Source organism: Pseudopodoces humilis, chromosome 32, assembly GCF_049639895.1.
Source record: "Pseudopodoces humilis isolate 2021_Gansu_Grassland_sample_001 chromosome 32, ASM4963989v1, whole genome shotgun sequence".
In the NCBI taxonomy this organism is placed as follows: domain Eukaryota; kingdom Metazoa; phylum Chordata; class Aves; order Passeriformes; family Paridae; genus Pseudopodoces; species Pseudopodoces humilis.
Window position 1 is genome coordinate 460,848 of NC_142231.1, and position 22,091 is coordinate 482,938.

General features: G+C 60.2%; 1 protein-coding gene across 2 annotated transcripts in view; it reads right to left on the reverse strand.

The window, feature by feature from the left end:
- Positions 1–21,684, reverse strand: part of HDAC7 (histone deacetylase 7) — a 32,237-nt gene extending 10,553 nt beyond the window's left edge. Inside the window, exons 1-5 of one of the 2 annotated variants that reach the window (XM_088068781.1) lie at positions 21,280–21,684; positions 2,222–2,412; positions 1,078–1,168; positions 391–502; positions 188–303 (exon numbers count right to left, since the gene is read on the reverse strand). In XM_088068781.1, coding sequence (XP_087924907.1) covers positions 188–303; positions 391–502; positions 1,078–1,168; positions 2,222–2,412; positions 21,280–21,382 — 613 coding nt within the window. In that variant the 5' untranslated portion in view covers positions 21,383–21,684. The other variant, XM_088068782.1, reaches the window with a different exon arrangement.
- Positions 21,685–22,091: the final 407 nt, after the last annotated feature.

A 22,091-nucleotide genomic window follows, 5' to 3' on the forward strand; every position in this document is an offset into this window, starting at 1 on the left:
TTCCCAATCTCTTGAGGGACATGAGGACACTCCCAATGTTTTGAGGGACACGGGGATATTCCCAGTGTTTTGAGGGACACGGGGACATTCCTGACATCTTGTGGGACACGGGGACATTCCCAATCTCTTTAGGGACACGGGGACATTCCCAGTCTTGAGTGACACCAGGACATTCCCGAGCCCTTACCTGTTTTCCGCAGCGGGAAATGCTCGGGGGGGTCGAGGGAAGCGCTGGCCACGGGGGACAGGAATGTGCTGAGCATGGCAGGGGAGGGACCCTCGGGCTCCAGAGGCTCCAGAGACCTGCGGGGAGAAGCCAGAGCCCCTTCCCAGCTGCCCGGCAGGGGCAGGGGCAGGTCCTGCTCGGGGCCAGGGCTGCCGGGGCTTTACCTGTAGGGCAGGGCGGTAGCGGGGGCGTTGCTGGTTCTCTCCAGAGCCGCCTGCTGCTTCTTCAGGATGACCTCGGCCAACTTCTGCTTCACCACCGTGCTGGCCACGGCACCTGCGCGGTGACCACGGTGACCCCACGGGGCTCGGAGCCGCTCCCAAGGGTCCCTGAGGCCGCAATCGCCACCCCAAAGGCTCCAGGAGTGACCCCGGGACGGCCGGAGCCCCCCGGGAGGCACAGCTGGGTCTGCCCCCATCCCATTCCCGATCTGTCCCAGCAGGAACGCTCCGTGCTTACAGCTCCGGCATTCGGCACCTCCCAGCGCCAGCCAATTAAGAAATTAATATTTAATTAGGTGCGATGTGGAGCGTCCCAAAATTGGGAGCGAGCCCCCGGCAGCTCCTCCAGAGGGCGCTGGGACACCGCGGCTGGGCGGGGGCCGCAAACCCATCCCGGGGGTCCCAGAGGGGTCGGGTGGGTGGGTGGGGGCTGCAAACTCAACCCGGGGGGCTGCAAACCCATCCCGGGGGTCTGTAACCCATCCCGGGGGTCCCAGCGGGGTCTGCAGCCCCGCTCTGCTGATGCTCCCCCACCCCTTTCCCCCACGGGAAGGCAGAGCTCGGTCTGAGGAAGTGAAGACCCCCCCCAAAAGCCCCTCTGGTCCCCCCTCGGGCACAGGGAGCCCTTACTCCTCTTGCTCTTGTCCTTGTTGAGGATCTGCCGCAGCTCCTGCTCCTGCTGGCCCGGCTCAGCCTCGCGGTGCGGGGACTCCATGGCCACCTGTGGGACAAGGTGGTGGGCACGGGACCCCCAGCCCCACCCGAGCAACACCCCCAGCCCCAGCCCCGCCCCACCCCCAGCCCCACCCCCAGCCCCACCCCCAGCCCCACCCCCAGCCCCACCCCGGCCCCACCCCGGGGCACAGAGCACGCTGGGGACAGTCGCTGGTGTCACCCTGGCTGGCAGAAATGTGTGAGGTTGTTCCATCACAGCCAGCCGGAGGCGTTTTGGCCTCCAGGGACGCTTTGCTCATTGTAAAACCCCAAACCTGTCTGTTCCCACCCACTCACAGGGTGTTCGGACACATCCGAATTGCAAAATAAAAGCCTTTCTTGAGTGCAAAAGGGGGGAAAAAGAAACAAAAATCTACGAAACCGGGAAATCCCAGCTGATTTGGAATTGATTCATGCCCTGAGCGGTGCTGGGGACAATCTCGGTGGGTCACAGCTCCCTGGGCACGTCCTCCCTCTGAAGCCTGTCCCAGGAGCCATCCCCCGCTAAATCCCGCCGCTTTCTTGTGACAATGAAATCCGGCAGCGAATTCCTGCTCGGGGCAGGAAATTGGAGCTTCCCAAAAAACAACAAAAACCCCTCCCAGCAAAAGGCAAACGGCTCCGGCCGTGCCCCCGGGGCAGAGCAGCAGCGGTGGCCGAGGAGGGGCAGCTCCCGGCCCGCAGGGATCCCCGCTCCGCACACGGAGGAGGAGGAGGGCTGGAATGGGATCAGGAGGGACATCCTGGCCTTGGCAGGAGCGGGATTTGGCCTGGAATTCAGACACAACCCCCCCAGCTGCCTCCCCAAGCTGCCTCCCTGCGTCACAGAGGTCCCTGGGAACCCCTCCAGATGTTCCAGCTCAGGGAAAAGCAGGAATTCACCTGGGAATGTTATTTTGGCGTTGGGATTTCCAACCTTTTTTCCTCTGAATCCCTGCCCAGAGATGGGAACTCAAAGCCAGCCCTGATTGTGGGCAAAATTCACCTTCCCAAGTGCCCGATCCTGCCCCAAACCGGGCCAAAAGTGGGGTGTGGGTGTCCCCCCTGCCCCGTGCCGTACTCTGACGTGCTGGTGGGCGAGCTGCTCCACTTGCTGCTGGTGCAGGCTGGCCAGGAAGAGCTGGTGCTGCAGCTGCTGCTGCTTCAGGGCCAGCAGAGCCGTGTCCTGGGGCTTGACCACGCGCTGCCCGATCCTCAGGTCCATGGGGACGGCCTGGGGCACCCGCGGGGAGGTGCACGGGGTCACAGCAGCTGTGGGGACACGAAGGGACACGGCTGAGGCACGGGAGCTGTCCTGGCACCGAGAGGGGTTTGCCACGGAACCTCTGCCTGCAGAGCCTCCCCCATGGGCTGGGAAAAGAGATTCCTGTAAATCGCAGTCCTCTGGAGAGGCTCCGGGGTGCTGCAGGTGCCTCTCTCTGACACCAGGGTGGAGAAAAGCTCTGGAGTGAAAATGTTCCCTGCACAAGCTCCCCGAGGGTTGTCTCAGGGGTTTCCCTGAGGCTGTCCCTTCCCGGGGAAAAAAGGGATGGGAAGGGCTTGGGAGGGGAAAAAGGGGTGGGAAAGGCTTGGGGGGACAAAAAGGGATGGGAAGGGCTTGAGGGGGGAGGAAAAGGGGTGGGAAGGGCTTGGGAGGAGGAGGAAAGGGATGGGAAAGGCTTGGGAGGGCAAAAAGGGATGGGAAGGGTTTGGGACGGGAGGGAAAGGGATGGGAAGGACTTGAGTGGGGAGGAAAAGGGATGGGAAGGGCTTGGGAGGGGACGGAAAGGGGTGGGAAGGGCTTGGGGCACCCCAGGTGAAGGAGGGGCTGCTCCAGACACCCCCGGGAGGGGTTTGGGGCCGCAGCCGGCGGCGCAGAGCCCGGAGGGAAGCACTGGCGGGGTCTCTGGGAATCTCTCCCTCCATCATTTGTTTCAGTCTCTCCAAAAACAAACTGCGAGGCGGCGGAAGCGGAGCAGGGAGGGATGGGGGGGTGCTGGGGGAGAGGGAGGCCGGGCAGCAGCCAGAAAAACAACTCCTCACCACCGGAGCCAGGAAAAAGCCGTCGAGCATCCCCAGGGCCAAGAGGAGCCAGGGAAGAAGAGGCTGCGTGGTCCCCGCTCCTGCCACGGCCCCCAGCTCTGCCCACCCCGCTCTGGGGATGTCTGAGAGGATTTCCGGGAGCGGGGCCTGGCCTGACGTGCCCTGGGGTGTCCCAGCCACGATGCTCCTGGCCAGGCTGAGGCCACCAAACTCAGGGCGCTTTTCCAGAGCTTGGAAACACAAAACATCCCACGGCCGGTGCCAGGGCGGTGCGGGACGAGGTGGCACCGGGAGGGAAACCCGGGCTCTGGGCAGGAGCCACTGGCCCCACACCGGGACCCTCGGGGAACCTCCACGAGCCTCAGCTCCGGACCCCCCTCCCAAAGCCCCTCCTGCCCCCGGGAGCTGTTTGTGACCTCCCTCTGCAGCTTGAATTCATTTGGGGTTTGCTGCCGGGCCCTGGGCCAGGAGTTACAGTGAACAACCCTCTCCTGCATGATCCAGGGGCTGGCAGCCAAGCCGGCGGCTCCTCCCTTTCCCCCCACCCCAAAAAAGCCAAAAGTAAAGCCCCAGCACGGGGGGCTTTGTCCCTGTCCCTGTCCCCAACCCAGCCCAGGTCCTGCTGGTGTCCAGCGGACCCTCAGAAGCCACCAGGACACGTGGCTGGGACTGGGATCACAGTTTGGGACTGGGATGCAGAATCTGGGACCGGGATCAGAGTTTGGGACTGGGATCACAGTTTGGGACCGGGATGCAGAATCTGGGATCGGGATGCAGAATCTGGGACCGGGATCAGCGTTTGGGACTGGGATCACCAGTCTGGGACTGGGATCAGAGTTTGGGATCAGGATGCAGAATCTGGGACAGGGTTCACAGTTTAGTACCAGGAGAGCCGTGGGCCAGGAGCCCATGGCACAATCCATCCCTGGGCCAGCAGCCGCAGATCCAGCCCGTGGATCCTCCATGGGAAAGGGAGGTTGTGCCACGGAGCCTCCCCGCGGTGCCCTGGGAAAGCTGGGCGGGGGATGAATGAGGGCTCTGTGCTCCAGCCCCAGCACGGGTTACCAGCATTTTCCAGGCTACCGGCACGGAACGGAGCAGGGAACGCGGCCGTGAGCTGGGACAGACACGGAGGGAGGGCCGGGACAGCCCAGGCCAGGGTGGGGAGCCCCACCTGGCACCTCCCAGGCTCCTGAGGAGATTTGGGACAGGTGGCAGCGAGTTCCCCAGGCTGGGGGTGGCAGTGCTGGGCTGGTGTCACTCGGGACACGCAGCTCCCAGCCAGGATCCCGGAAAAGAGAAAACAAAACAAAACCCCAGCACAGAAATCTTTGCTTTGGCATTTCCTGATTGTTTTTAAAGAGGCAAATCAGCCGTCAGCAGAGCTGGGCTTATATAAGAGGGAAACAAAGCGGGAGGCAAACAAAGCAGGGCAGGAAGATTATTGAGGAGCAAACCAGTGGCGTCCCAGCTCTGCTGTTCTGTGCATCCCTGGCTGTATCCTGCTTGTTTCCCTGTCTATATCCCTGTTTTTCCCTGCTTGTTTCCCTGTCTATATCCCTGTTTTTCCCTGCTTGTTTCTCTGTCTATTCCTGCCTATATCCCTGTCTATATTCCTGTTTTTCCTTGCCTGCATCCCTGTTTGTTTCCCTGTCTATATCCCTGTTTTTCCTTGCCTGTATCCCTGTTTTTCCCTGCTTGTTTCCCTGTCTATCCCTGTCCTCATCCCTGTTTTTCCTTTCCTGTATCCTTGCCTGCATCCCTGTTTTTCCCTGCTTGCATTCCTGTTTCTCCCTGTCTATATTCCTGTTTTTCCAAGCCTGTATCCCTGCCTGTTTCCCTGTCTATATTCCTGTTTTTCCCTGCCTGCATCCCTGTTTTTCCAAGCCTGTATCCCTGTCCTTATCCCCGCGGTGGAGCAGCACTTCAATCCAGGCTGGGTTTTGTTTTTTTTTTTCCCCATCTCTTTTATAAAAGCGTTTCCCATCTTGGGCTGATGGGCTGCGAAAGGTTCAGAGTTCAGGCGGGTTGAAGAATGCGGGTGATTAAAAACATTCCTCCCCAATAAAAGGGAAAAGGTCTTCTCCAGAGCCTCGTGCAGGGAGCGGGAATGAGCTGGAGGGAGCTCACTCAAATTAAAAACACTTAAATAAGAAACCACACCAAAAGGACGATGTTGAAAGAACGCGGAGATCACAAAGGGAGAACTCGAGAAATAGGAAATCCCGGAGCTGGGGGACCTCGTTTAACCCCGCCGGGCCCCGGGGAGTTTTAATGAGGGACCAAACGCTGCTCCACAGAACGATGAGAGAAAAATCCCCAAAGCCACCCGGCCCCAGCTTTTGGGGGGACACTGGGGACCCCCAAAAGGTGCCCACGCATCCCTTTGTCCCTTACATCCATCTGCTCGTGTGTCCCCGAGGGGTCTCCTCGCGGGATCCCACAAAATCCAAACATTTGGGGCATTTTGCTCCTTCCTTTCCTTAGCACAAAGCTCTGGAGGTGGGAGCTCCAGGGATGCAGGGATGGGAGCTCCGGGGATGGGAGCTCCGGGGATGGGAATTTCAGGGATGGGAGCTCCGGGGATGGGAATTTCAGGGATGGGAGCTCCGGGGATGGGAGCTCCGGGGATGGGAATTCCGGGGATGGGAATTCCGGGGATGGGAGCTCCGGGGATGGGAGCTCCGGGGATGCAGGGATGGGAGCTCCGGGGATGGGAGCTCCGGGGATGGGAGCTCCGGGGATGGGAGCTCCGGGGATGGGAGCTCCGGGGATGGGAGCTCCGGGGATGGGAGCTCCGGGGATGGGAATTTCAGGGATGGGAGCTCCGGGGATGGGAGCTCCGGGGATGGGAGCTCCGGGGATGGGAGCTCCGGGGATGGGAGCTCCAGGGAAAGCCCTGCAGAGCCTCAGCTGTCCCCACATGGAGAGAGCGCCGGCCACGTCCCGCAGGAGCCATAAGAGAGCAGCTGATGCTCAGGGAAGATGTAATGTTTGTAATGTTTGTAACGTTTGGAGCAGCTGGGTGCCAAGTTCTGATAACTCCTTCTGGAGCTCTGGGAGTTTCAGGGGCTTTACGCCTCAGCCAGATGTGTGTGGATCCCTCCCCTCCCCAAATTCCTGCTCCAAAACCAGACCAGGCTGATGCTGCTCCAAGAAAAGCCCCCTGAGAGTTTTTCCACCAGGGTAAACCCAAATTTTTCTGCTCTGATTCTTGCAAACTTCCTCCTGCAGAAAGTTTCCAGAAAAATAAAATAAAAATTTTGAGACAGACGATGATTAAAGTTTGGCAAAGTCACCGGAGCAGCACAAAACCCTTCCCACAACCAAAGGCACGAACCAGGATTCAGCCACACACCCGAACACGCCGTGCACCTGTGAGCACAGCAGCTATTGACACATTCCAAGCACAAAAAATGGGAATATTCCCTGTTGGAGCCTGGGAACGAGCTCCACATCAGGCCTGAGGAGGCAGAGCAGGGCGAGATGCTTCCCCTGAATGCTCTCCCTGCTTATTTGCAGCTCGTGACCTTTGAGTCAGACATTTCATAGCCCTCCCTGGAATTTTCTCCCCACAAATGTGCACATTTCATTTATAAACTCGTGGCTCTGGGACCCAAAAGCCTTCAGGGCCAGAGTCCAGGGACAGGGAGGAAACACCTTTGGGCCTGGATGTGCTGCTGGTTTGAACACTCCCTGTCCCAGTGAGAATCCCGGTTCCGAGGGGACCACGCTGCTCCCATGGAGAGGATGGGGCAGGATTCCATCTCCAAGATGCACAGGGAACTCCTCAGGGCTAAATCAGACACTCCTGGAGGTGACCCAGGTCTGTGTTTCAAGGCAGCTTTTCCACACGCTCTCAAATCCGTGTTTAGATCGGATTTTTAAATTTTAGATGGAATTTTGCCTCCGGGGCGAGGGTGGATCCCAAGGTAACCCCACATCCACTGAGCTGCCCCAAAGCCCCAAACCTTAACAGTGGACACAAACTTCACCTCAGGCACTGCCCAAACCACCAAACAGCTTCCTTCCTGCTCCTTCCTGCTCCCAGAGGAGCTCCCTGGATGCTGCTCCTCTCCCAGGGATGAGCTTTGAAATCCTCCAGAGCACCCAGCCCTGAACGTGCCGAGGCAAAACCCCGCAGCAAAAAACCTTCGGCCCTAAATTTGAGCTCTCAGGGACACCCAGGTACTAAACCCACAAGAAATTCTGGGCACGGGCAGGTCGGAGCTGCCTCCCGGGTCCCACAAGATGCGGTTTGAGCGTGGGCAGCAGCAGCAGGGATGAGGAGGGGATCAGAGGGTTCATCTCCTGCAGCCGCAGCCGGGCTTTGGGAGCGCGGGGCCGGCGAGTGGCTCCATCCCCACCACAGCCCTGGCACGGCTGGAAGGTTCTGGCAGTAATTTCCTGCAGCCTCCCACACCCGTGGGTCACCCGGGCCGAAAAGCGGCGCAGCCCCCGCGGGAGAGGCGGAGGAGGGAGAGGTATCCCCAGGAAACCTCGCAACAACCACGGCTTCCTGAGGAACACCGGGAAAGCCGCGACCACAGGGCTCTGCTGAAGGGCAGCCAAACCTCGCGCTCCCCAGAGCGGTGCAGGCAGCCTCAAATCACAGAAACCCGCAGGATTTGGGGAAATTTTTCCTTTCCCGAAAGAGAAACGTGTCCCGGAGCGCATCCTGAGCCGCAGGATCCCTCCCCTCACCTGCTCCCCCAGCCCGGCAGGGATGCGCCGGCTCCTCCCGGCTCTGGGGAGCCCCGAACATCGCCGTGTCCCGGCGGAGAGGAAAATCTGCCCCTCCTGATCCTCCTGCAGGGCTTTTCCCTGCAGCAAACATCCCGCGGGGAGCTGCTGCTCCTCCGCACCGCCCGGCTCATCTCCTTGAGGGGCTGCTGGGTGAAAAAAGCTGGAACGGCGCCCGGAGCAGGCAGGGATGGATCGGGACACAAGGCAGCACCTCCAGGCAGGCAAATCCCGCGGCTCTGGCCGAGCTGGAACCCCCCTGTGCCCTTCAGCAGCCTCATCTTCCTCTCCGGGCTCCCTGCAAGGGGCACCAGCCCGGCCCAAAGCTCGGCATCACCCCCGGGCCAGCTCGGATCGCCTTTGGCTCTCCGTTCTCCCGGCAGGACGGTGCCAGCCGAGCCCCAGCGGCTCCGGGAAGCGCTCCCGGGAAGCCGTGGAAGCTCCTCGGGGCTCCGCTGACATCAGCACGGGAGGATGCGGCCGCCGAGCCAAGGGAAGCAGGAGGAGAGAGATCAAACGATTGCAGAACTTCTCTCCTCGGTTACCCAAGCGCAGGAGAACGCTCCCAACCGGTTTTTGGACGGAGAGCTCGGCGGCTCCTCCCCGGGGCATCCCCCGGGAGCTGCTCCGGTACCCGGCTGGAGCCCGGAGCCCGGATTTATTCTTTTAATTGCTGCGTGCAAGAGCCCAGCTTGAGTCACAGCCCCCCGGGGAAGGCTCAGCGCTGCCCGCAGCGGCTTCGTGCTTGATCTGGAAGCGCTGAGACAAAAAGAAAAAAGCTGGAATCACTCAATACCCACTCCCGGCAAGTGGCTGCTCAAGACGATCTGCCCGTTAATTCCAGCCTCCCTGCGAGCCGCGGGGAAGGAAATCCCTTTGGCAAACCCTGCTCGAGGTCCAGGGATGGGTTGGAGAGCAGAAAAGAAAATTTAAGGTAAAAACCCCCGAGGCCCAGGAGAAGCAGAAGGAGCTGGGAGAAGCACGGGCAGCCCCAGCTCCACGGGCACAGAGGGAAAGAGGCACAAACTCAATTCCCTGTGAAGCTCACCCCAAAGCTGCCCCGTGCCGACCCTCGGGTGCCTGAGGAGCCACTCAGGAGCTCCCCAGGGCAGACCTGGGGCCCAGGGTGAGAGTTATTTCTGTCACAGAGAGGAAGCCGCAACAATTTCAGTTTCCTGCACAAACACATTTCGGGTGTCCTTCCCCCCGGGCCCGGCTGCCTCCCCTCCCTGGGTGCTCGGGAAGGAGCTGGGAGAGCTCAGGGTTGGCACCAGCGAAGCTGGGAAAGGTGCAGGTGTCAAAGCCTCGATGCAGAGGAGGATGAAACCCGCCTGGATCCGAGGAGCAGCACCTTGGGGACAGCTGGGACAAACCTGGCTCGGTGCTGCGCCTTGCAGGCAGCTGTGGGGAGATGCTGGGGAGAACCCCATGCTGCTGGAGCCAGGGAATTCCATCCGGGATGGAGAAGCTACAGGAAAGGCAGCAGGCAGGATCTGTGGTGTGAAGAAATGGCAGGAGCACCCCGAGTCCCGAAGAGCTGGGAGAAGCCGTGGGGGAGGCCGAGGCTCCGGCAGGGATGGAGGGGGCAGCTGGGTGTGTGAGCGCTCCACACGCGTGGAACAACGCTGCCCTGGGGGTTTAACCCAGAAATAGGAGCTGCTGCTGCTGCTGAGCCGCTCAGAAATGGGGGAAAAGGAAAAAGAATCAGCAGAGAAACTCCCGGAGAGCTCAGCGCAGCAGGAATAACCTGGGCAAAGCAGAATCGGAGCTCATGGTGGGGACTGAGCCCTCAGAACCTCCCAGGATCAGAGCTGGTGTCAGCCCAGCAGAGCCCCTGACACGTCCAGGCCCTCAGAGCTCATTTGGCACCCAAAAAACCGGGCACACACCCGGAGCCAGCCCACGGACCCCGCTCTGGATGGGGGAGATGCTCCAGGTGCCCCTCACACAAACCTGTCTGTCCCAGGCCCCTGTGCCTGCAGGGATGCTCCCCACCCTCCTGGGACACTCACCCACGGATGGCATCGTGTCCCTGAGCTCCTCGGGGTCCCCGTGCCCACCGAGGCCGTGGGAAGAGCAGCCCCGGGGCCCCGGGAGCTCTCAGATGCCCGATCCCAGGCGTGGCCGCCACCACACCCTTGCAGTTCTCACGGGCAAATCGGAGCCTTGGCAAAGCCCTCGCTGGCAGCCAGCCTCATCAGGCTCATTAAGTGCAATTAAACCAGAGCGGGCATCCCTCCTCCCCGCCCCTCTGGGGGATATTTTGCTTTTAGACAAAATAAACAAGGAGGTTTTGCGTGGGCTCGGGCAGGTGCTGGCAGCGGGCAGCAGCAGGTGGAAACGCCGAGGTCTCTCGGGGGTGAACCAGCATCCAGCCACAATTCCAGCCCTGCTCCTGCTCCCATTCCACCCCCCTCGGCCTGCAGGAGAGCACCAGACCCTCTCCCCTTTGCAAACAGGAACGTGGAATAAACTGGAAGGAAGCTGCCCAACCCCGCCGCTCTCACTGGGATTTTAAAAACGTGGGGAAAAGCTTCCACCCCAAGCTAAAGTGGAATTTTATGGCAGCAGCTCCTCCAGCATCAGCTCAAAGCTGGTTACAGAACCGCTGCTCAAAGCTGGGAGAAGGGAGAGCACGGCAGAACTGCCCAATCCTCTCCTCCTCCCACACCAAACCTCCTCCCATGGGGACCCCAGGCAGGGCCAAGCCCCACAAGAGCAGGACACACCTCGGGGAAGGTTTAAAGCACAGGATGTCACCCCAAACCCCGGGAGCCGTCACCAGGCCACAGAGATCATCCGGGATTTTCCCCGACGGCCGCCAAGCCGCTGCTCCATCGCCCTGGCACTGCCGGACACCTCCCGCCAGCAGCGAAATCCGGGAGCTGCCGGCGATCCTGGAAGGTTGAAGGGACTGGCCCTGACCCTGGGATTTGTCAGAAAGCTCCAGAGAGGGGTAGGGAGGGAATCCTGGGGGTGTGATGGGGACCACGCGCTGCTGGAGGGGGATAAAACAGCCCCACTCCATCCCCATCCACTCCAGGATGAAGGAAAAAACCCAAAAGGGATCCTTAAAGCTTTTTCTGTTCCCCCATGGGAAAAGCAGCTGGAGCTGCGCCAGGGCAGACTCGGTGCCAGCGCATGTGAGAGCTGGGCTTGGACTGTCACGGCTGTCCCAGGATGATCCCGGCTCAGCGGGGATCCAGGCCAGTCAGGGGTGGGCATTTCCCAGTCTGGCTCCCAGCAGGAAGCTGGGAAAACTGGGAAAAGTCAGATTGGGAAAGCTCTGCCACTCACAGCAACCCCCAGAGATGCGTCACGACGGGAGAGGTGTGGCCGTGCCCCCACCGAGAGCTTTGCTTCAGATATTTGGGGTTTACTGCTGCTAAAGGGATTTAGCCAGAACAAATTAAGATCATTTCCCCGTCTTAATTAATTCTACTTTCACTTCCTGGTACGTGGGAGCTCAGCCTCCTCCTCCTCCACAGCAGCAGCAGCAGCGAGGAGCCTCAACTCTGCCCAGCCACAGCAGCGGGAGCTGTGCAAAAACACAGGAGGGACTTTGCAGCGCTCTTTTGTCACCATCCCAGCCCTGTCCACACTAAAAACATCCCCAAAAGCCAGAGGCCACTTTCGTGGCCGTATTTCTCCATCACACAGCGAGGGGAGACCTTCCCCTTCCCTCCTCGTGGTGCACACGTCCAGGGGAGCTTCGTGGAGCAGCGATTGCGCCTCTTGCACAACAAATCCCCTCCTGTCGCTGCCCTCCCCGAATCCCTTTGAGGCAAAAAGGAAGAAGGCTGGAGACATCCTTCCTGTGCCTCGGACAATGCGATGGAAATAGCCCGGGAGGAGCAGGAGCCGCACGCGGTCCCGGCTTCCGCCCATTGTCCGGCCATTGTCCGGCCAGGACGAGCCTGGGCTGCTTCATTCCCCCAGGGCAGAGCCAGAACCACCTCTTGGCCCCAAAGGAGCGGCCCCAAACCCAAATCCGCTGCCCCATCCCGGGCCCAGGCTCCACCTTCACCCGCGAGCCCACGCCAGGTTCCATCCGAAATCCGCCGGCTGCCGTGGACACGCCGCGGCCACCGCTCGGCCTTGGCAACCAGGGACTTCACAAACACCACGAGATCCAGCACAAAATCCAGCACAAAATCCAGCACAAAATCCAGCACAAAATCCACCACGAAGGACTGGCAGGATTTTCCACCGCAGGGAAAAACCCAGGACACCCAGACGGCAGAAGACGCTTCCTCGGGACCCAACCCTGAGGGTGAAACGAAGCCCCCAGGGAGAGGGTTCCACCCTAAATCCCGATTTTCTCCTCCAGATGGGAGGTGCACGAGTTCAGCTGCTCCAGCTCACGTCAGCAGCTGGAAAACCCTGCGAGGACCCACGCAAGCCGAGGCCGCTGCTGACGGCAGCCGAGCAGGGCAGGGTGGCAGGAGCTGAACCAAAGTCACGAATCAGCCCCCAAATTTGGGGTTGCCGCTCAAGTCGGTGCCGGTTTTGGTATTCACCTCCCATTTTTCAGGGTTTTGGGAGGGCAAGTTATTGCTTGCAGCCCTTCTGCACGATCTAGGTGGTGACAGAAGCTGCTTTTCTTTAAAAACACCCCAAAACCATACATATTTTAAAGGTCTGGGATGCTTTTAGGGCTGGGATTTCAGGAGTGGCAACACCTGGATGAGCAGCACAGAGCCGGCAACGCGCCGGAGCCACACTTTGGGAGGGAGGGAAACAGGAGGAAGAGGAGGATGGATGATGCCGCTTGTCCCTGTTCCTGTCACCACCCCCAGAGCCCCCCCTGGGGCAGGGGAACCATCCCAGCACAGCCTGACCCCTCTTTACCACCCAAAAAGTGGGGCCAGGCCCTGTCCGAGCTGCTGGCGGCTCCCGGGGCCGGGGCTGCTCCGCTCCCAGAACATTCCCAAGCGCATTTCTGCCCTGCTGACGGGTTAAAAATAGAAACCATCAGTATTATTGTCCTGCAAGCAAAAATAGAAAGATCACATCCTCCCTGCTGAAAAGCGACGCAGCAGGGACCTCTCTGAACACGGGCACAGGGGAGAGCTCTATTTCGGGAGTGGGGAACTTGGGAAGTTAGAATCCTGAAAATTGTGATGTTGACGCACTGCAGCATTAAACATCCATGGAAAACTGGCCTTCCCCCTCCTCTCCCGGCTTTCCTGGGGTTCTGTTCAGGTTTTCAGGCTCGAGGAGGGTGCTCAGGCCTGTACGACACTCCCAGCGAGGAACGCGCTGCCCCAGCGCTGCCCTCGCAGATGGGAACGGCCCCGATCCAGTTTGGGAGTGGTCTTGTCACCACCGTCCCCACCTCACGCTTCCCAGCTCCCAAGGAAGCAGGAAAACCCCATCCCTGCTCTGATTCCCAAAGCTCGGAGCAGCTGGCACATTCCTGCTCCAAAGCAGCTCGCAGGGTTCCCCGTAAAGGGAAGAGCCAGCGCTGATCCCAGAGCAGGAGATGTCCTGAGCCTCCTTGACCCATTCCCTTCTCCCATCCCCTTTCCTTTCTCCCATCCCCTTTCCCTTCTCCCATCCTCGTTCCCTGCTCCCATCCTCTTTCCCTGCTCCCATCCCCTTTCCCTGCTGGCTCCAGAGGGAGGGGGGCCTCAGCCTGAACCTCGTTTTTGGAAAGAGAAGATTCCTACACGAGCCCGGCCTTTCCCTGAGTGTTTGTGCTCAACGCACGGGGCCGCTCCCACCCAGCTGGGACCCGGCTCCAGATCCAACCTTTTTCCTCAGCAAATCCCCCGGGAGAGGAGAGGAATGCGGCAGGGTCACATCCAGCTGCGCCCGGGAATCCTGGCTCTCGCAAAGGAGGGGAAAATCCAGGGGCGAGGCGATGTCTGTCCCTGGGGACGGCTCTGAAGCACCGGGACCCCGGATCCCAAACCGAGCCGAGCCCCAGCACTGACCCCACAGCACCCCAGGGACCCCTCCCAAACCGAGCCTGCTCCTTCCAGCCCGGGGCTGGAGCAGCCTGGGAGGAGCTGGGGTGGAGAGGTCGCTCCATCATCCCCAACATCTCCCCCTGTCCCCGCTGAGGCCGTCGATCCCCCCAGGATGGAGGGCAGGGAATGCACAGAGCATTCCTCACTGCACCCCTCCCCTCCTCCCCAAAACAAAACCACCCAGAAACAGAAGGGAACCGGTCAGGAAAATCCCGGCAGTAACTCCACAACAATTCCAGGCAGTCCCATTCCCAGGAGGAGGCTGCTCTGGCCTCTCCCCCCTCCAGCAGAGCCCCTCGGTGATCCCGGGCCAGGTGCCCTGGGCCAGCCCCCGGGGCCATTCCCTCATTTCATTCCGTGCACATCCCAGCTGGCATTTCAACCCCCAGCCAGTGCCAGATTTCTCTCTGCTGAGCCAATGCACTTGGAAATACATGACGACTTCAGCAGATTAATTGGAAACACAGCCTGGGTGTTGCAATCCCAGGAATGACTCCAATTTCAGGAACAAATGTTTTCATAGAATCACAGAATCAGAGAATGTTCTGAGCGGGAAGGGACCCACAAGGATCATCCAGTGCAACCCCTGCACAGACAGCCCAACAATCCCACCCTGAGCATCCCTGGCTGCACCGTCCAAATGCCCCTTGAGAATCTTCACCAGTTTGTTAAACATTTCTCCATCCCAAAACTGGGACAGACTCCACTCACACCTGGGATTATTCTTCTAATGTGGTGTGTTCCAATTAAAAGCCTTCTCAAGAAGATTTAAGACACACCACGGAAGAGGCAGGAAGAATTTTAGTTTGCTCTGTAAATCTCCTCTTAAAACCTCACTGGTTTTCAGCATCCCAGAGCTCCTCTCAGCCCCTCCACAAAACCAGACCTGAACTCTTCCCCCAAGATCCTGAAAACCCAGCAGGGCTGGGAGAGGGATGATGATGGAGGAGGTTTCCCTGGATGGAAATCATTCCTGTGCTCCCACATTTCCCACCCCTAGCAGCAAAACCTCTCCCCTTGCAGGGGTTTCAGCATCTGTCGGCCCTTTCTCTGCTCATCCCCGTCTGCTGCCAACCTCTGCAGCCTCTGCAGCCCTTCACAGGTTGAACCTGATGGTCCTGGAGGTCTTTTCCGACCTCAACAATTCCATGGTTCTCCCCTCGCTGCCAGAACTGAAAAGCCCTTTGGTGGCCCAGAGCTGTGCAGCGGCTTCCCCGCTGCCGAGGCTCGGGGTGATGAGGGAAGGGGAAAAGCTGTTCTGTCCACCCCCAGAGCCTGGCAGGGAGCTCTGCTTTGGCATCCCACTGCCAGGGCTCCCAAATCCCAACAAAATCCCTGTGGGATGTGGGAGGGGCCTGTGGCTGCTGCTGGAGGGAAAACGGGGAGCCGGGAGCTGGCTCGGCTCCGAGAGCACCCGAGGGTTGGTGACACCAAAGAGGGGGGTCTGGAGGGGCTCTGGGGGGCTCTGGGGGGGCTCTGGCTGTTTCTTCACACCCCTGTGGCTGCTGCAGACACGGGGCAGTGCCTGGGTGAATTCCTGCTTTGGCAGAGGTGGAGGGGTGTGGAGTGAGGAGGAGGCGAGCGCAGCCCCTGCCTCGCAGGCCCCTGAGGAGGCCACAATCCCAGCGAGATAAAACACATCTGAATCTTCCCAATCTTCCCAGAGAAATCAGCTCCCACAGGCCTGGCTCCCGGAGCTCCTCTCCCAGCTGTTTGGCCGCCCCTCTCAGCCCAGCCCTGCCAGAGCTGGAGCCCGAGCCAGGAGCAGCAGAGGCTGCACAAACCCTCCCCAGAGCCTCCCCTGCCCCACTCCAGGCTTAAATCCATCGACCCAGCCCCAAACCCAATTCCCTTCTCAGCCTTTGCCTCACGGAGCTCTTTCTTTCCTGCACGAAAGCCACAATTCCCAGCCAGACCTTTGGGGTGTGATTCCTCCTCCCTGCCATGAAGTCAACCTAAGTCAGAGCGTTCCTGCCATTAATTTGGATAATCTGACAAAATAAAAACCACCAGGTTTTGCGATGAGATGTCGCTTTTGGGAGTTTTGCTCATCTGGAGATCTTTCTTTGGGGTGTGCCCATCCCCATGACCGGGAGATCCACGGGTTGATGCTGAGCACATCCAGAAAGTGCCCAGCATGGGAATGGGAACCTCTCCTCTGTCGGGGTCAGGCCGGCTGGTCAGCGGCAGAGCTCCGGCCAAACCTCATCTCTCGTTCCCAGGGTCAGGAATGTGCAAGAGCTGCTGCGAGGGAATGACCACAGAAGCCACGTGGACGGAGGGAATGCGGCGGGGTTTTGCAAGGATCTTCTTCCAGCCTCCCCCTGCAAGCCAGGAGATGCAGGAGGAGCAGGGAGGACACATGGATTCGTGCAGATCCAGCCCACGCCCCAGCTCCAACCAGGCTGAGCCTACAAATACTTCTGCAAGTTTCTCTGTCCCACCTCCAGATGTGCCAGCACCCCGTCCTACACCCTGCGCCCCTCCCAGGCACACCCTGCACCCTCTCGGCTCCCCTGGCACCGCGTCCCAGACACGTCCGTGCGGGGCTGGGCTGCTGCTCCCCCCAGCCCAGCCCCATCCCTCCTCATCCCCAGCAGCGGCGCTGATCCAGCTGGGACAGAACCTCCACCCAGGCACGGTTGCCGTGACTAAGCCAGCCAGACACCCCGAGGATCCAGCCCTGAGCGAGGTCCCACCGAGGCAAGGACAATACAAACCCTCCCAGTTCCCTGCTCCTGACGGAGCTTTCAAGGCTTCGTCATCGGCACCGATGCAGATCTGCACCTCAGAGCACAAACAAGGAGGCGGCCAAGGAACCCTCAGGAACTGCAAACGAGACTCGTGGAGCCCTGGCCAGGCCCGGAGCCGACTGCAGACGTTTCTCCAGGGACTCCCTGTGCTGCGATTTGACACGAGCGCTGCTCAGATGTGGCGTCACCGCGATCGTTCACGCAGGAGGGATGAGGCCAACGCACAAACCACAGCTCAACCCCTGCCTCCGACACGTCCTGCTCTGCTCCAGCCACCAAAGGAGCTGGGGCCTCGAGTGTCCTCTGCCCAGCCAGCCTGGGCTTCACCCTCACCTCTCCCTGCAAGGCAGGGACTCCTTTTTGCAGATTTGAGTTCCATGTCCCTACAGGAGCTCCATGTCCCTACAGGAGCTCCATGTCCCTACAGGAGCTCCATGTCCCTACAGGAGCTCTGTGTCCCTCCAGGTGCCCAGCTGGGATGTTTTCCAGGCTGGCTGTTTGTCCCCAGGCTGTGTCAGCTCACCACTTTCTCTCCAGGGAGGGAGGGCTGTGTGGCTCCTGCACCCACGGAGTTTTCTCGAGGGACCTGTGCCTTCCTCCAAGGGCAGAGCTCACCGTGCTGTCCTGTTCACAGGGACAGGTCACTCAGCTCTGCCATCTAACGTGGCCAGAGCCTCCAGAGAAACCTCCCAGCCCATCCGTGCCGGACCCATCGTGCCCCCGAGCAGGTCCCTGCTGCAGGCCCAGGCCACCACCGCTCCTGGGCTGCTCCCACACCACCAGAGCATCTGCACATCTCCATCGTGCCAGGGTCCAGCCCTCTCAGACCCCCACGTTCCCAACCACTCAGTGCCTTCCCAGAAGGAGCCGTGCCCGTGGCACAGGGGGATTGAGCCCCCAGCCCCCTCTCAGCACCTCGGGACATTTCCTTTTTTCACAACAGCGGGACACTGAGTCAGGGCCAGGCTCCCCCGGCCTGTCCCCACCATCCCAGGGCAGCTCCTCCTGCCCAAACCAGCTCCAGCTCCCTCTTGCCCCCCGCCCTGGGCTCAGGTCTGGACCTGCCCAGATGAGGGCACGGGGAAACTCCTCCTCTGGCAGAGCTCCCGGGAGAGCAGAGCTCGTGTGCTCACGGCCTCCAGCCCTCGACGCCCGCGAGCTCAGCTCTGTGGGAAACCTGGGCTTTGGAAAGGCTGCGTGATGCAACTCGGGAGACTTTTGTCATCCCCGGCTGTTTCCAAAGGGATGAGGTGGAGGAACCAGGCTGGTTTGGGAACTGACCCTCCATGCTGTAAGCCCACCTCCCTTCCTCTCCCTCCCCCACGGCCCTGTGCTCACACGGTTCCTGCAATTCCTGGCCCGAGGCTTCGAGGCTTCCGCCACCATCTGGGCTCCATTTAGGGGAGCTGATGTTTTTCACAGGGCTGTAATCTAAACTTTGGGATTGAGTTTACATCTCGCATACCAGCGTCTCACCGCCGGGCCTGGCTACGCACCGGGGGCTGCCGGCTGCCAGCCCTGTGCCGGCGGCTCTGGATACCTGGGAGCGGTGCAGGGTCAGTGCAGGGATCCCAGATCAGGGATCCCAGATCCACAAACCACCTCTGGATCCAGCCAGGAGCTGCCCCTGCCAGTGGGAACCAGCTCAGCTTCCCCAGGAGGCTGCGATGGGAGACAAAGCCCGGCATCGGCGTTATCCATCTCCAGCAGCAGGAAATTCCCCAGCCCTGGGCAGCTGGAGGTGCCCAGGAGAAGCAATTTGGGAGCAGGGATGTGGAGCAGCAGGTCCAGCCCTGCTTGTGCTCCAAGCCCAGGGTGACAGACCCACCCCAGGGCGCACCCTGAGCCAGCTCTCGGGTGACAACCAGCACCCCCAAACCCCCTCCAGCCCCCCACTCATCCTCCCAGCCTTCCTCCCCCCTCCTCGCCGGCTGCAAGGTGGGCAGAGCCGCAGGCAGCGTCCAGAGGCAGCCAAGGTGGCTCGATCCCAGCAATCCACGAGGCTCAGCCAAACCCAAAAAATAATGTTTTCATACTTTGACTTTTCAGGCAGGATTTAGTCATTTGTGGACACGAGGCCTTGGCAGGGCCGCGCTGCCTCTGCTCACCTACCCCAGCCCGCGGCTGTTTATGGCGGCAGAGCCTTGGAAGGAGAGGGAAGATTTGTGGTTTAATCCAGGTGAATTATTTCTGCTTGCTTTATGGAGCCTGCAGCCGGTGGGGAAGGAGGGATTCAGCATCCCTGCACAGCCAGGGATGGACCCACCGCAGGAGATGAGGCATCACGACACGGCCCAGCCCCACAGCTCCACAAGAGCTGCCTGGACAAACCCAGCAGGACTTTTGCCCCGTCCACCTAATGGATAATAAAGAAATGAGTTAAGGGCAGAGAAGCCAAGCCCTGGCTGGGCACAGTCGTGGTGGTAAAAGGCAGAGCTCAGTGGCTGAGCTGCTCTGAGAAATGCAGGTTCCACCCCAGCCTCGTGGGGCTGTGCAGGGCCTGTTTGCTCAGCTCAGCACGGGGCACTCGGAGCTCCCAGGGAGAAGGGAAGGGGTGATGGATCCAGACCCCTGCTGGCTGCCAGGGTATCCCTCAGGAACCCTCCACAATCCAACGGGAGCTCTGATCAACTCCTCAGCTTGGTGTCAGATCCAAACTTCCCAGGCACGAGCCCAAGGCTTTATCTGCCATCCCTCCCACACTTGTTAGTGAACAAACTTATCTGCAAATCCTGCCTTTTAAACCAGCAAAAACTCTTAAACCACAGCTCCTGAGTGTCCCACAGCCTGGGGGATACCAGGAGCTCATCCCCACACACCCTGTCTGCCTCCAAAGCTCATCCACCGTGAGGATCCCACCACCATATGGATCCCACCACCATGAGGATCTCACCACAGCCAGGATCCCACCAGGATGTGGATCCCACCATGACCAGGATCCCACCAGGATGTGGATCCCACCATGGTGTGGATCCCACCAGGATGTGGATCCCACCAGGATGTGGATCCCACCATGACCAGGATCCCACCAGGATGTGGATCCCACCATGACCAGGATCCCACCAGGATGTGGATTCCACCATGACCAGGATCCCACCAGGATGTGGATCCCACCATGACCAGGATCCCACCAGGATGTGGATCCCACCATGGTGTGGATCCCACCAGGATGTGGATCCCACCACGATGTGGATCCCACCACCACGAGCATCCCACCACGATGTGGCTGCCACCACGACACTTCTGCATTCTCACCCAGCCACCAAACCACCCAAAGCACCCATGAGGCTGAGGCAGGATGGAGAGGGAGCCATTCCAGAGCGGAGCTTCGTAACCAAGCGTGGGATAGAGCTCGGAGACACAGGACGGATCCGCTGGGGGATCAGCAGCACAAACCCATTGAGGCTGGCTGCTGGCAGGAGGAGCTCTCCGAGGAGCCTCCGTGCCCTGCAGGCAGAAGTTGCGCAGCTGTCCCGACTGGGAACGACAGATAAGGCTCAAATGATTCATTCAGTGCAAAGCTTTATTTGCTCTCGCTTACCCAGAGCAGCCGGCAGCTGCTAATGCTGAACTGGGCCGGCTCCCAAGCGCAGACAAAGGCCTGCAAAAATGGGTTTAAGGAGGAACTGACTGTTCAAAAAGCAATCCTAGAAGAGGGAGTTAGAAAGAGGGAGTGCAGCGCGGCGCAGGAGGAAGAGGAAGCCGGAGAGCACCTAAAAATAAATTTTAAAAAAAGCAGCGAGGCACAGGACAAAGGCCTCGCGCGCACGTGACCGTTCCCCGCAGCGTAGGCAGGATGCGAGCTCGGAACACAACACTCCCTCCCCAGCAACCCCACGTACAGAGCCCCAACCACCTCCCAGCTCAGCCAAAGCCACCAGCAGCACCTTTCCCACCCAGGAGGGGCTTTTTCCCCCATGCCATAAATCCCCCGTGCCATAAATCCCCCAGGTGTAGGATGCTGTCTGTGCCCCAAGCTGGGCATGACCCACTGTGGGGTGGAAATACACCTCACCCAGCAAGGCTGGAGTCAGAATAGCTTGAAAATGTTAAAGGAATTGAAAAGAAGTCTGGAAAATTATGTTCCTCCCAAGAAGAACCCTCAAAAATAGCCAAAGTCCTGTGGAAGCACCACCCAGGGGTTCTCCTGCATCCCCCCGGGCAGTGCCTTCACCAGATCTGAGCAGAGCTGGTGGGTAACCTGTGAGTTTGCTCTGAAACAGCTGGAAAATGCAGCTGACAAAGGAACCTGTCCTGTGTCTGCTGCTGCAGCTGGGACTGGTGCTGTCAGTCCCTTCCTGGGGCTCCGAGGCTGCAGAAGGACCCGAGCTGGGACCCTCCTGCAGGACATCAACCCTCAGCCCTGCTGGTGGCCGTGCCAAACAACCCTCGGTGTCCTGAGCCTACCCCACTGGTGGCCGTCCCCATCAACCCCCAGTGTCCCGAGCCCACCGGACCCCGGTGTGAGCCCCACCCCAGGCCCAGGAGCAGACCCAGCGCTCCCTCTCCCTGCACATCCTGAAGGATGTTCCCTGCACACCTTCCCACAGCCCCACCAGGGCTCAGAGCCGTGCTGGGAAGGAACAAATCCCCAGCCATGGATTTGATGGTTCCCCAGCACTTACAGGACGGGCTGAACATCACCAGCGTGGTGGAGATCTCCAACCCCGGCGCAGCGCCCTGAGAACATCCAGCGAGTTCCGCTCCCGGAAAGCCGCGGCTCCTCATCCCACGTTCACTTCTGCTTCATCCCTGCTGCCCACCCGATCCTGGGCACAGCAGGGAGAGCATCTGAGCCGTGCCGAGCTGGGTCAGACGCAACCAAAGCCACGGAGCAGCCTCTCAGAATTGACTCATCCCGTCCCGGAGCGGCTCTGGCAGCGTTTATTTCATCCCCGCACAGCCGGGGTCTCTCAGAGCCCACAGCTGTGAGGCTGCCGAGCCGGGCTGTGCCCGCAGCGTCCCCTCGGAGCCACCCTGGGCTGGCAGCAGGAGCCTTGCATGGCACTCACTGCCGGTCCTCACGCCGCGGTCCCTGAGCTCATGACTGAGTAACGCCGGCGAGCCAAGAATAGAGACCTTGAAGTGAAACCTCCCAGGATTGGCAGCTATTTCGGGCGCGCTCAGCCGCCGGGGCTGCGTGACATAAGAGGATATAAAAGAGGAAACTCTGCACAACAACTCTCACCTCAGTGAAAGACACCCGGGCCGCAGCAGGTAGGGCTGCTGTGAGCGCTCTTGGGGTGAAGGTGATGCTGGGACAGCCCCCGAGGTCACCCCTGTCCTCCCCATCCCAAAGCACAGCGTGTCTGCAGCACCGGGACCCCAAAAGCGCCCCGAGCATCCCCAGGGCTGAGCCCACCGGGAAGTTCAGAGCTGCAGCCCGGCGTGGCCACGGCTTCTCCGCGCTGGGATGTGGCCAAACCCCAGCACAAAC